A 13,133-nucleotide genomic window follows, 5' to 3' on the forward strand; every position below is an offset into this window, starting at 1 on the left:
CAGTGTATAGGGTAAAGCGGCCTCTGTTTCAGCCAAGTGTTAATGGTGTTTTCTTAAATGGCTAAGGCCAGTTCTTTATGGCTCTTACTTGCTAAATATTTGATGCAGCTCTGCATTTTTAAAAGGAAACATGGTTTAGTCAGTTTTGGCACAGAGGTCCCTCAATAGCTCTTATGTGCACAACTGACTTGTTTGCCTCACAACAGCAGACTCAGCTGGCTGCCCACTGTGTTGTTGAGTACAGAAGTCACACACCATGTCTTACTCCCAGTGCCATACATGCTAAGCTGTGGGTTTCCACAATTCTCATGTTTAAGAGCGCTCTCAACTATAGTCAGCTCACAGTGGTTTTAAAACCTTCCTCGAGGTTGAACTCCTCTGAATTTGATTAATGAGCTCTGCACTTAGACTTGAAAAGCTGAATTAAAGACCATGAAAAGACTTTGAAGGAAAGGTAAGGCCATCTGGTAAAACACCTTCTCTATCTTGGTTTCTAGACTAAAAGCGTGTGCTCTAACTGCAGACACCTGGACATACACATGTTCAGTAAAGCCTGCTGTGGGATTCAGCCTCAAGCAAACAGGCACACAGTTCTCCCTCTGCCCTCAGGGCCTTCAGTGGCTGTGGACAGGGAAGTGGCTTGGGTTTGCTCCAGACCTCAGAGGGCAAACCAGGACCATGAGAATTGAATGTTCTAGGAAATGCAGTGAAGGGAGAGCAACAAGAATAGAAGTTATAGAAAGAACTTAACTGGTTCTTCGTTTGTGTAATTTATATTTTAAGAAAATAAGCATCCCACTATCCCACTTTACCAATTAACTACATGCTAGAAAATGAATGTTTTTATTCTGAAGTACAGCTTGCTTTCCTGGCTAGTCTCATCGCAGCCTTTCCTGAGCTTTTGTTACTGCTGCCACTGGCTAACACCAGGCGGTGTTTCTGTGCAGCAGCCCTTCACGTCAGTGTGTGTGTCAGACATTAGTCCTGCATGCTTTATTCACCTCTGTGACGGAAGGCATTCCGCTCGGTACAGGCGGTGTAAATGTGCTTTACGTTTCCATCTCCATGACACAGCTCTGCTAACAATCGCCTCTGATCAGACCGCAGCCTTGGAAGCCTGTCTTAGCCTCCTGCCTAAAGCAGAATGGACTTCTGTGGTTTGGCTCCCCAGGCTTCAGAAAAACCTTAAAGCCAATTTCCTCGCTGAAGACAAAAAGAATAATTAAAAGAAGAGTCATAAGGACATAATTCCCATTTACAGAGATAAGCCTTTATTGTGTGCTATTGGAAGCAAATGGGACATGGTTATGGTTTTATATACAGAGAAGTCCGTAGCATTGGGTTACAATCAGTGGCAAATGAATCAAGGTTACAGTGCAAATATCGGTGTTGTGTACAGTTCAGAACAGTGGCTGGCATATAAACCACAACACAGAAGCCAAATGAAGCCAAGTGTACTGGGTACAGCATCACATGAGGAAGCAACTTCATGTCCAAAGAGCATTCCATTTACTTTACATTTGCAGGCTTTTTTAGCTAGTGAGTACGTACAGCTCACTTTATTAAAAAATATTTAAGATGCCTCCTGATTTGTAAAGTATTCTGTAATTAGACCACAAGGATCTCCTGTACTTCATTTGGAAATTTATTTCTGAGTAACTTCTTTTGAGAGGGAGACTTATTAGGAAGAAGGATGGAATTGTCCACCGTATTACTTAACTTATGGAATTTGGTGATAGGATTTAAGGTTTAGATAGTTCAAAGGCCATATTTTGTATTATTCAATATCATATGTAATCTTAGTGTAAAAATAAACACTCTGTCCTCTATGGATAATTAAGTCCATCTGGTGGCTGCAGGTCAGACCTCTCTATTGGTGAAAGAGATTTATAAAAATAGTCCTTTTCTTTAATGTTTACTATGCTGACCCACAAAGGAAAAGTGAAATTCATTCAAGTCTAGAAACAGAAATACAGTACAAGTGATTTATAGAATTGCATTCCTTCCCTCTGCGAACTTGCTGAGCATGAAACACTGCCCCAAAGCACTGCCTCAGTCTTTTTCTTGTCTTGTAGGCGTAATTGTCATCAGAAAAGGAGCACTGCACTGCATTGCCAGAGCTCCTGTCTGCCTTGCAGTATGCATACTCTTAGCAGTGATCTGCCTCCAGATGATCCTTTGTTTAAAAAAAAAAAAAAATTCTTCAGGTGGATTGGTGGTGGTAGTTTGGGTTACACAAGGGGGATATTTTAGCCCAAATTAGCAGTAATTATTTGAACAGATTAGACTGACAGTGAATGGTGGATGGAAGCTCAACTGTTTGGGGAACAAAAGGATTGTGAGATGAGTTGGACTTGGAAGACACCAACCTTTCCTCAAAGTCACCAGATTCACATCTCCTTCCCATAGATGTCCTCATTAAAGGGCAGGAGTTTTGGTGGTACAGGTTTCATGCTCAGCTTTGTCACTAAGACCTGGGTGGGACTTGAGAAAGCATACAGCCCAGCGGGGGTTGCGCTGCTGTGTTACTGCAGCACTTCTGCTGGGTGCCCCCACAGCAGCGCTGCTCTGAGAAGTGCAAGTGTCCCAGAACGCCTGGGCCAGCTGGAGGACAGGTGACATTCTGCAGTGGAAGCAGCAGTTAAGCACCAGTTGTTGGCCCCTGCAGAGGCTTGAGAGGAGAACAGAATTGCTTTGCGGAGAGCTCATCGACCTAAAAAGCTTAGTCAGTTTGATCAATAAATACTGCTCTAGGGTTAGGATCAGAAATAAGACACTGAGCTTTGGAACTGGAAGACGGCGTCAACTTCCTTTCTTTTCCGGCCAAAAGGAGACTATCTGTAAAACACTCATCCTTAAGGGCCTTTGTGTCACCTGGTTTGTAACTCAGTAAGCACATCTGGATGTACCTGTCCCTTTTTTTCAGGGAAGAATAGGTGTAGGACTGGACAAAGCTTCGAGGCTTTTTTCTGGTTTTTGTTTTGATTTTTTTTGTGTATTTAAAAAAAACAAAAAACAAAAAAAAAATCTGTTTGGTGTTCTGTTGTCCCTGAAGGCATGTTTACCCACTCTTAAATTATGCAGCATTGCCCAGAGAATGGCTCTGAATAGTAGAATATGCTCTCAGCAGTACAGCCTCCATTTTCGTCCAGTACATTTCCATGCAATACGCGTTACTGGAAAACTACACTTGTCTTATCCTGTTACTTTGAGCAGGGAAGCAGGGATACTAGTTTGAAAACACAAGAAATAATCTGTATGGTAGAGTTGTTTCATCATTAAATTTATATCACTGCTAATTTTCCAAAAGCTGACTAATTTTCCAATAGCTATTCTGCTTTGAGTAGTATCACTTTGCAACTGCTTATAAACAGCCCTTTGTGGAAATAACGAGGGAATAATACTTGCTTCTACACTGACCACATTTTACTTTGTTACAGGATGATCTTGCAGAACTCTAACTTATACTGGGAGTGCAGGAATACACACATTTCAATATGCATAGATCATTAAATTGTAACAGTGCCAGTAGTAAAGCAAACCTGCCAAGATGTTCTTTTCCTCTTAATTAAGCTTGATTTATATGTGCCTGTTGACTGAAGATGCAAGTTGGTGTCCACTGCTGAGATGACACAGTACCCTGAGTAACTTTGTGTTGATTATGCTTATAGAAGCTTGTGCTTTTCTAAGAACATAGAAATGAGCACAAAGAAAATAAATAAGTACGTCAGGTTGTTTCCATGGAACACTGTTAATCGACTTATTTGCAGCAGTTTCGAAGCACAAAGCTGAAACTTACCTTCTGCTCTACTGCCTTAGAAAAATTACTGTGCTATAATTAACTCCCTTGTAGCTTAAAAGATAGAAGCAGATAAAATGTCAAAATAAGCTTTTCTGGTAAGATGAACTGATCTTGTCATAACTAGTTATGCCAGTATTAGTGACCTGAAGTATGTACATTACAACATGTAGTTGTGAGAGCAGTATCAGCTTTCCCTTGTTACCATGCTGCTCTTCTCAAAGGCAGGTTGTCTAGAATACCACGGTCATTGTATCAATAAGTTACTAGTATTCCTTTAGGGAAAACTACTAGTATTCCTTTCCCTGACAAAATTCAGTTGTATGCTTTATATACTGCATGGAGGAGTCTCCCTGTTGCGGATAGCAATGCATCAGCAAATACAATTTTAAACTACAAGAGGGTAGCTTTAGATTAGATATGAAGAATGGGCTTGGAGTATCCTGGTCTAGTGGGAGGTGTCCCTGCCCATGGCAGGGGGTTGGAATTAGGTAATATTTAAGGTCCCTTCCAACTCAAACCCTTCTGTGATTCATTGGATTGCTCCTATTCCTCTTTCCAACCTATACCTGTTTATTGAAGCAGGAAAAAAGTGTAATCTGCTCCAGCAGATTTTTAGCTTGTAATATGGGTAGCTTAAATCCCTTACCTAATTTCATACAAGCTATTGAAAAAACAATACCACTTCCTCATTGCTCTTAGTGTACTAAGGCTGCTGATTTACCACCATAGACAAACGTCCTGTTTTTTCCAGAGACTGTATTTATGGCCTTGGAAAAGGCAGTGCAGCTTTCCATGCAACTTCCTTTTCTACTTAACCGAAGACTGGAGAGGTGCACTCTACCTTCATTGTTTTCTTCTCTCTCTCTCTCTTCTGCCTCAGTCCATTCTACCAGGACCAGGTGCATTCAGCAAGCAAATGTGTGTTCAAGTAGAAGCTGTGCTACACCTTGCAAACTGCAAAGCAGAATAAGGCACCTGGAGCTTCTAGATTCAGGTAAGAGGCAGGAATGAGGCTTAAGTTCACATGCTATTTTGGACTTAAACATTAACTGCAAATCTGACTCATTCCAAGCCCCCTGTACCAGTGGATAAAGGATAATTGACTACATTCCATTAATACCCTTCTAAACTACATTCAGTTAATACCTTCTAGTGCAATTTGTTCTAGTAAAGATAAGAGTCCATAGGTTTTCACAAACACACACTTCTGGCCAGTTTGAAGTTTACTTACACAACATAGAAGAGATTGTACCTTTATCTCATTGCCACAAACCTTTGAAGTTGGAAATTGGATACATTCAGTCCCAATTCGTAGTTAAAAAGTTTATATAGTCTTTAAATTCTTCAGGTTTTGTTTATCAGTGGATTATTAGTTAAACATGCAGGAGAACTCACACTGAGAAGGCTTGTCCTTGCTACAGTTTCTGTAGCCTAGCTTGATGACTTCTCTTAAAATACACTTACCCACTAAACTACCTGTGGTACAGTATAGATAACATTAGATTGTACAGAGTTAAGGCACCGAATACACGTTAAAACAACATACAACATAAGAAATTTGATTTAGAACTGCACATCTCTACTTAGCACTTCAGATCACTCAACTCCTCTTAAGTGTCAAGGTAAGCATTTAGTCTGAATGTTTTCACATAGCCACAGAACTTGGAGAAAAATCTACTGAATTTAAGTCTTAAGAACTTTTTTATTAAAAAGATCACAGAACTACTTTTAGTAAGCTATTGTACTGCCTACACAGTATTAGACAGGTCTAGCAGAAAGAGCATCCTCTCTCGTAGAAAACACCAGGCTAATGGAACAGGTCTGTATGTGTCCTACTGATGCTGTTTTATTATCTTGAGCATCAGTTGCACATAAATAACTGAATCACTCTTGTTTCTGTGAGTACAGTGGGAAACAGAGAGATGTCTTGGGGCACTAAAGAACCTACACACAGATAGGTATGGAATTAGATGAGAGAAGCTAAGCTAAGGAGACTTAACTTCAGGGGTTAAGTAATAAAGCAGCTTTGTGATGTGAATTCTCTTAATGTCAAACAATAAATTACCAGCTGAAGTGGTTAATGTTCAAAAGAAAATAGAGGTGAAAACTGCTGCCACAACCTGTAAGGGTAGGACTCCAGTGCTGAGTTTCTTCAGTGAATTGCTCTAAAATGACTGCAACAGCATTTCTACTTTACAGTAGGGCTCAGTTTCACAGCAAACCAGATCTCCTAAAACAGGAGACTGGAACCAATGAGCTGTTAGACAAGCTGTCTATATACTAAGAATAGTGGCTGCAACTATGCTATACCTTTGCATCTCTTTAAACAAGTCAGCAAAGTATCTAATTTTTCCGTAACTTCTTCCAGCAGGACACTTGAGAGGGTCTGTGTCCTGAAAATTCAAGCTCAGTTACAGGTTCTTAAGACAGTACAACTGTACGTTAACAGAACTTCTCTGTAAGTCCAGCAGAGACTTCATTTTCATTCTTTTGTTGCCAGAGAAGAGGCCCCAGTGTGATTCATGACTGAGAACAGCAGTCTAAACTTTATATTTGTGTATCTCATCATGTATCCAAAAGAATCTGCCCTGGCAGAGTTCTTGTGCTATTTCCCAGAGCCTCAGGAAGTAGGAGCCTTTTTTTTGTAAGCTGCTTATGTGACTTGGAACTCATTTGAAGGTGGAAGACATATTTTTCCCTTTATTTATTAGCAAGCAACTGACTACAGAGGATTTATCTAAAGGCACTAAGTTCTAATACAAAATGATTGTATCTTAGCCTACAGAGCAAAGGATGCAGAGGGAAACTTGGAATTTTGTCTAAGGCTCAAATATTATAATGTTGTGCTAGCTCTTAATTTACATAGTTCTGGTGAGATGTTTGGGAATCTCATCGCTAGACTGTGATGACCCATGGACTCTTGAAGTACAGATGGAGAATTAAAAACAAAGCAAGGGACCCATGTGCTTCTACACTGTTTCTGTCAGAGATCAGTGACTGAAAACACAGGGACTGTCAGACTCGTTCTCTGAGGACATTGCTGGATTGGATCAAAGATAGTACATTGAAGCTGCTCACATTTATTGCTATCTTGGAATTTTAGAATTGCCGGGAGATTGGTGTCCCATAGTTGAACAGCCAAACAAGGAGATTTTTTTCTTAGAACACCTGAAAAGTCTTCGTGCCACTCCTTCATTTTCTACTTCCTATTAATACAAGAAACTTGTGGTCAGGGAAATTTCTCTTAGTAGTCCAATGAAAGGAAAAATGCACAAATAATTTTAGAACTAAGACAAACATTAAATAAATCTATTTTTTCTGCCAGAAGGCAAGTATCCTTAAAGAAGGAGTACTAGTGCCCTTTCAAGTGATCAGAGATACCAGAGTATTTCTCACAGATGTTTGCATATGAGGAAAAATAGTAGTGTCTTGGCACATTAATAAGTTTGTAGGAAAACTTGTTCCCTAAAGCTTTTCATTGGCTTATTAGAAATTCTCAACAATCTAGAAACAGCTACATAAAGATTCTGTAACTTCAGAGACTTGGTTATTTACTGGAATGCTAGAGGAGATCAGAAAAGGCAGCGGGAAGCACAGCATTCACAGAAGCAAAGGTATTCAGCTCCAGTGAAACTTAGGGCAGCAGGGTTTACAGCACATTAACTGGGAACCACGACAATTGCTGAATCATCTAATTAACTCACATTGGCTGCATGACAGCAAATTAGACAGATTAGGAACCACCTACCCAGGCACTAAATTGCCTTTGCGAGGGTTGGATTGTGTACTGTGTCCAAGAGAAATTGCTTGGGCAACAGAGGCCGCGTGTTACACAGTCCCTTCATGGGTATAGGCTGGCCTCCCTCCATCTGTATGGCTCAATGCCCAGGAATAAGGTCACCATGTTCCAGCTCCAGAATGCATGCGTAAAGTAGACAGCAAGCACTGGCAGAGAGAGGATACGATGGCAGGAAGCATCGTGTGCCATGCTTTCAGCTCGCCAAGTCCTTTCACAGTCATTCAACCCTGGTACTTTAATGTACAGGCTTTCAAGCAAAGGCTGGTGATGGAATTATGTCTCAAAAGGTTTAGGCAGATTTTTGTATGGTGTTTGTATCATGTACAATTAAGACACTAGCGCAAGATAACACTTTCCTTCCAAAGTCACCTTGTTGCCTTAAACCCTTCTTTAGACAGACCATGCCTGTAGAAATTCCATGTAGCTGGCAAAGTAGAATTTAAGTTCCCTTGTCAAATATGTTATTTCTTCACAAATCACAGTTTCCTATCTGGAAAAATGACAACCATTCCAGCTGCCACTCAACCATCAGGAAGAAAAATGCTGAGGTATGGCTAGCAGTATACTGTACTTAGAGGTTTCCATCTGTGAAGACTGCTGTCCTGCACGGCCACTTCAGATACCAATCTGACAACTCAAAAGGCTGCTTGTGCATTTCTCCCTCACATGGTTCCAGAAAATCCAAACTGTTAGAAAGGGAAAGCCACTGTGTGTGATTGTGGATTTGTATGCAAGAACAGCTATATAAAAGCAAACAAAGAACAGCCTGTATTTTAATCTCGCTATTCTGTAAATAGCCTCACTTCCCTCCATGTCAACCAACCAGGCCACCCAAGCTCATATTTATACTTCCAAAGTCATTGTTAATGCCATTCATCTCTAGTCCAGGTAACACACTAAACAGGTCAGTTTTTCATTGTAAAGCTCTGCTTTCTTTTAATCCTTTAAGTGCCAGACATCATCTCCCAAAATACATACTGGCATCTGGTTAGCTAAAACTAGAATTAAGGTGGGAAGTGAATAGATACAGACTTTCCCAAGTGTCCTATTGATATGTAGTAGTTGAAAGGAACTTTTTCAGAATTCTTTTCCATGAACCAGAAATTCAAACTGTAAAATATTTTTGCTTCACATAAATGGTACTGCAGAATTGGCAAAGATAGCAGCAGCTACACAGAGCACATGGAACCAGGTTTCCACATTGACTGCTGCATATATCCAGAAAGACAAAGCTTGGTAGCCATCAAATAACAGGCCTCAATTTCTCAGAAAAGGCACTTCAGACCATTCTCTTGGTGAGGTGGATTTTCAAAGGAAACCTGCAAGTGTTAGGCAAAAGAAAGCAGTTTCTAATTCTGCCTTAGCAAAATAGTGGCTGTGATGACATTGATCAAGTAGATGTTATCCAAATCACTCATCAAATAATAGCCTGGTATTTTGGTTAGGGTAATACCTGCTGGAATAGAATGCAGTCCGTAACAGTTCTATCAAATGCCAATGTATTAGGCACTTGTGGAACCTCCATGAAAGATGTTTCAGAACATGTGAATGTTTTGCTCAAGTACCACCATGAATGAGACAGTCCTAGGCACTAGGCAGTCTTAGCACCCACATTAGGGTCTTGTCACTAACTCCAAATGGCTTCAAAACCAGGATTTAGGAGTTTCAAGTACAGCGTGTACTTCATGTCAGGAAATGGTGTCCTTCCTATTGCGAAGGCATGCAGCAAAGCCAAGGGGACAATTTTGGGACCTAAGTGTTTGTCTACCGAGCAAAAATATACCAAAGAAATTTAGTATCTTTTCATTGAAAAAGAGGAGAAGATCCAAGAACGTGAAAATGCCAAAAAAGCAGAAGGGCAGAATGCTTACAATTCTAAGAGTTAAAAGGGTAATGACAGAAAAATATGGAAATTCACAGTCAAAACAATGCTGATGCAAACCAATACAAATGGATAAAGCTGCCAAATCCAGGCCACAAAGAGAGATCAAAGAAGTCAATTAAGAAGTTATTAATCAGTCCTTGAACTGGACAGATAAGCTGCTTGTCAGACTGTTATCAGTTAAACCTACAAAAGGAATACTCAAGAGAAGTTCATTATAATGTGCCTTAACATCGCCTTGAAGCATATAAAACACTGTCTTTCAGAGGAAACAGAGCAGCCTGCTGCTCCACTATCAGGATTGCTTTGCCTTACAGGCTGAACAAATAATTGAACATTAAGTGAGCTTCAGACCAAACCCTATATTTATACCTTGAAGATAACAGCAGATGAAAATCTGCACCACCAAACAGAGAGGTCATGCTGATGGCTCATCAATTGCACCTGCAAATGTAATCAAACAGTTATGTGCTTTGGTGGGCAAGTCACTGGTAAAGTTCCTGAACTTAAATTTCTCCAGGTGCAGATACATAGGCCACTTGCAACATCAGGTTTCCTCCAACATTACTAAAACCAACAATATTTGACAGCTATTTTTCTACATCAACCTATGTATTTTATCCAGGCATATCCTGAGTTACGGAGAACCTACACATGCAGTTATTTACTGAATTTGATATTTTCAATATTGAAAAGAAATATAGTTTATTTTTGCTGTTATATTTTGATGCAAAACAACAAGCTTTAGGCTCGATTTACTACATATTTCATACCAAGTATTTTTCTGTTTTACATCAGTATAAACCGTGATAATCAGGGTTTTTTAATGCTTTCATGTCTGAATTGAGACCCTAAAACACTAATACATCATCAACCCCCTGCTTTTTTTTTGCTTTTTTTTTTTTTAATATAAAAGAGTTGTTTCCAGCAACTTCAAGTACTGCAGGTACTGCAGTTGTGCAGTACTGTGCTATGCAATCTTGCATAATGTAAGGTTATATAAATGCAAATTAAGAAAACAAGTATCTTAAAACTACACATATCATGTGCACCATATAAGTCATAATCCAAAATCATTTTACTCCAAGTAAAATATCATCTAAAACATTTACTACAGAACTGAAGATAATTATTTATGGAGGCCCCTGTCTTAATTTCTAGCTTTAGAAAACTACAGCCAAACAATTTATTCATGCACAGTTAGATCTTTTCCTGCCTGCCTTCCTCTCCTCCCACTGCACCCACAAGAGGAAAGCAAACCTGGCTGCTTCATGAATTAATTTGGCCTAATGTAATTTGATCTCTGCAGATTTAAACTAACATCATCAAAGTCTTTCATTTTCCGTTTGGAGTTTGGCTTTATTAGTTTAGGGAAATAATTTCTCTCTTGTTAGTTAGATAATACCACACATTCCACTTCACATTTTTATTTCACATAACTGTAACCATGGTATGGCTTTCAGTGCGGGCCATGGCCAGGCTTTAGTACCTATCTAAATGTTTTCCACAAGTATGCAAGGAATGCGGTGCCTGATACACAGCATTATCAATACAGCTTTTTAGGCTATGCTAGAGAAAGATACTTGAAGAACAGTCTGTTGATAAAACCAAACTATTTCTTAAAAGTATTAAGAAATATATATATTTTTAACTGAAACTGGAATATTTGAAGTGGCCTTGAAAAACATGAAGTTGGAATCCAAAACTGCATATTACTTGTTTACAGTTAAACAAAACATAATAAAAATCTGCCATATACAAGATTGTCACAGGTATGTGAGATTTTTAGAAAAAATCAATAAAAATATTCTTTAAGCTTAAAATAAAATTTCTTACCTTTTACATCACGATCTCAGCTTACAGTCATTACATTTCTGCTTATTTTATACAAGTGCATATGGCTATGAAGGTCCGGAGAGAATGAGAATAAAGTGGTATTAACCTGCTGAAAACTGCTTAAAAGTCTTAACTGCAATATACAGATGTTCCAATACCATTTAAATAAACAAGGACATTTACCTTTTAGTTATTGCTGATTACTGATTCACAATCTCAGAATATCAACATACAAGTTTAAGAGGAAAAAAAAAACACTCACTAGTAAATTTAGAGAAGAAAAGATTTTGAATTGAAGATTTATCAAATACTACAATTTCCTATCATTTGGTGATGATTTTAAGAGACACAGAAGAACTATTTCAAAGTCAAATTCAGGCCTACCCTTTTTGTGCCTCATATTAATGATGTGGTAAAGAAAGAGAGAGAGAGAGAGAGAAAGAATAACATTTAGTTATATTTTGGAGAAAAATAGACTATTTTTTCTTCCAGCTTTTTGCTACATTTCATGTCTGCTGACATGTACAATGGTACAAAGCACTACTGCTTCAAGAGCAACCATTGCAACTGTTCGTAGCAGTTTTTATAGGAAACATGCAAATACAGTCATAGTATTAAAATTCTGAAATACTTAAATAGTGAAAGTAAATGTGGGTTCACTGCTTAAAGCAAGCACCCTATGAGGTTTAAAGTCTTGTTTTGTTCCCCCCATCTTCCCTTCTAGTGTAAAGAAATAACCAGAAGTATATACACATCTATTGCTATGTACCCAAAGAAAGGACTGTGGCTTGAAGTAAGTATTGCTTTTCATTAAATGGAACAAAGTTCAAGAAGTGAGAAACACTTTTGAGAGAAAAAAGAAAAAAAAAAACAAAAACAAAACACCTCAGATTCCATGTCTGAAGTTGAGAAACCTCAAAACGAGCCAGTTTTGTTCTTGCTTTTAAGACATGTACAAAATGCCATTTGGAGCCACACAACCTGATGGTTCTAGAAGTCAGAGAAGAAATCTTGAGGGCCCAAGTGAATAATAAAAGGTGCGATGCTGAGAGGCTGGCAATAGGGACTGTCAATGAAAAAACCACCTACAGTGGGAAAAGAGCAGAGAAGCAAAAACTTCATGTTAATTTCAGAGAGTGGCTGAAGCTAAAGCTCCATTTAAATTTCTCTGCTCTTTCAGCTGCAAGTGGAATTTTCATTGTAAAATGGGCACTTTTAATTCTGTGAAGGTATTGAAACATCTAACACTTCCAAGGTTACCACTTTCTAAACAAAGAACTGACAGCTCATTCATATTTCAGTAAAGCAGAGAAATGTAAAATATGCAGCAAGGGGGCAAGTTTACAATGTGGTTAGTAACTCCCAACAAATGACAAAAAAAAAAAAAAAAAGACTTCTATCAATCATCTGAAATGACTGCCATCATGTTGGAAAAGAGCATAGCGCCCTCCTTGTTTTTGAAATAAGGAACAAGTTATCGGGCATACAAATGTTTATTGTATAGAATTGGTTCAGACAATATTTTGTTAGAAATTTTACAAATCCAGGGATTAAAGAAAAAAGAAAACAGTTGCCAATCAGGGGAACTCCAAAAGGGGGGTGGGAGGGGGTGGAACATGTGCAGAGGAAAGATTCCTTTAATGAATATTTGATTAACAAAAATGGGCTCTTATCAGCCATGCTTTTTCTGCTCCGTGATGGCTTCCTTTCATCCATAGGCCAGCAAAATGTATTGGTGACTTACGAGCACCACTCAATTTGATTACATCCCCAAGACCCTGCTCTTTATTTCAACACTATCACATGGATGAGAA

General features: G+C 38.8%; 1 protein-coding gene across 6 annotated transcripts in view; it reads right to left on the reverse strand.

Moving 5' to 3' along the window:
- Positions 1-1,296: 1,296 nt before the first annotated feature.
- Positions 1,297-13,133, reverse strand: part of STRBP (spermatid perinuclear RNA binding protein) — a 67,107-nt gene continuing 55,270 nt past the window's right edge. For 3 of the 6 annotated variants that reach the window (XM_084299092.1, XM_084299087.1, XM_084299086.1), the window contains one exon: positions 12,250-12,404. In XM_084299092.1, coding sequence (XP_084155218.1) covers positions 12,310-12,404 — 95 coding nt within the window. In that variant the 3' untranslated portion in view covers positions 12,250-12,309. Of the gene's footprint in view, positions 9,928-11,319; positions 11,385-12,249; positions 12,405-13,133 lie in introns of those variants that run through there. The other 3 variants (XR_014619012.1, XM_084299091.1, XM_084299090.1) reach the window with 3 other exon arrangements.

Source organism: Netta rufina, assembly GCF_964035555.1.
Source record: "Netta rufina genome assembly, chromosome: 20".
Lineage (NCBI taxonomy): Eukaryota > Metazoa > Chordata > Aves > Anseriformes > Anatidae > Netta > Netta rufina.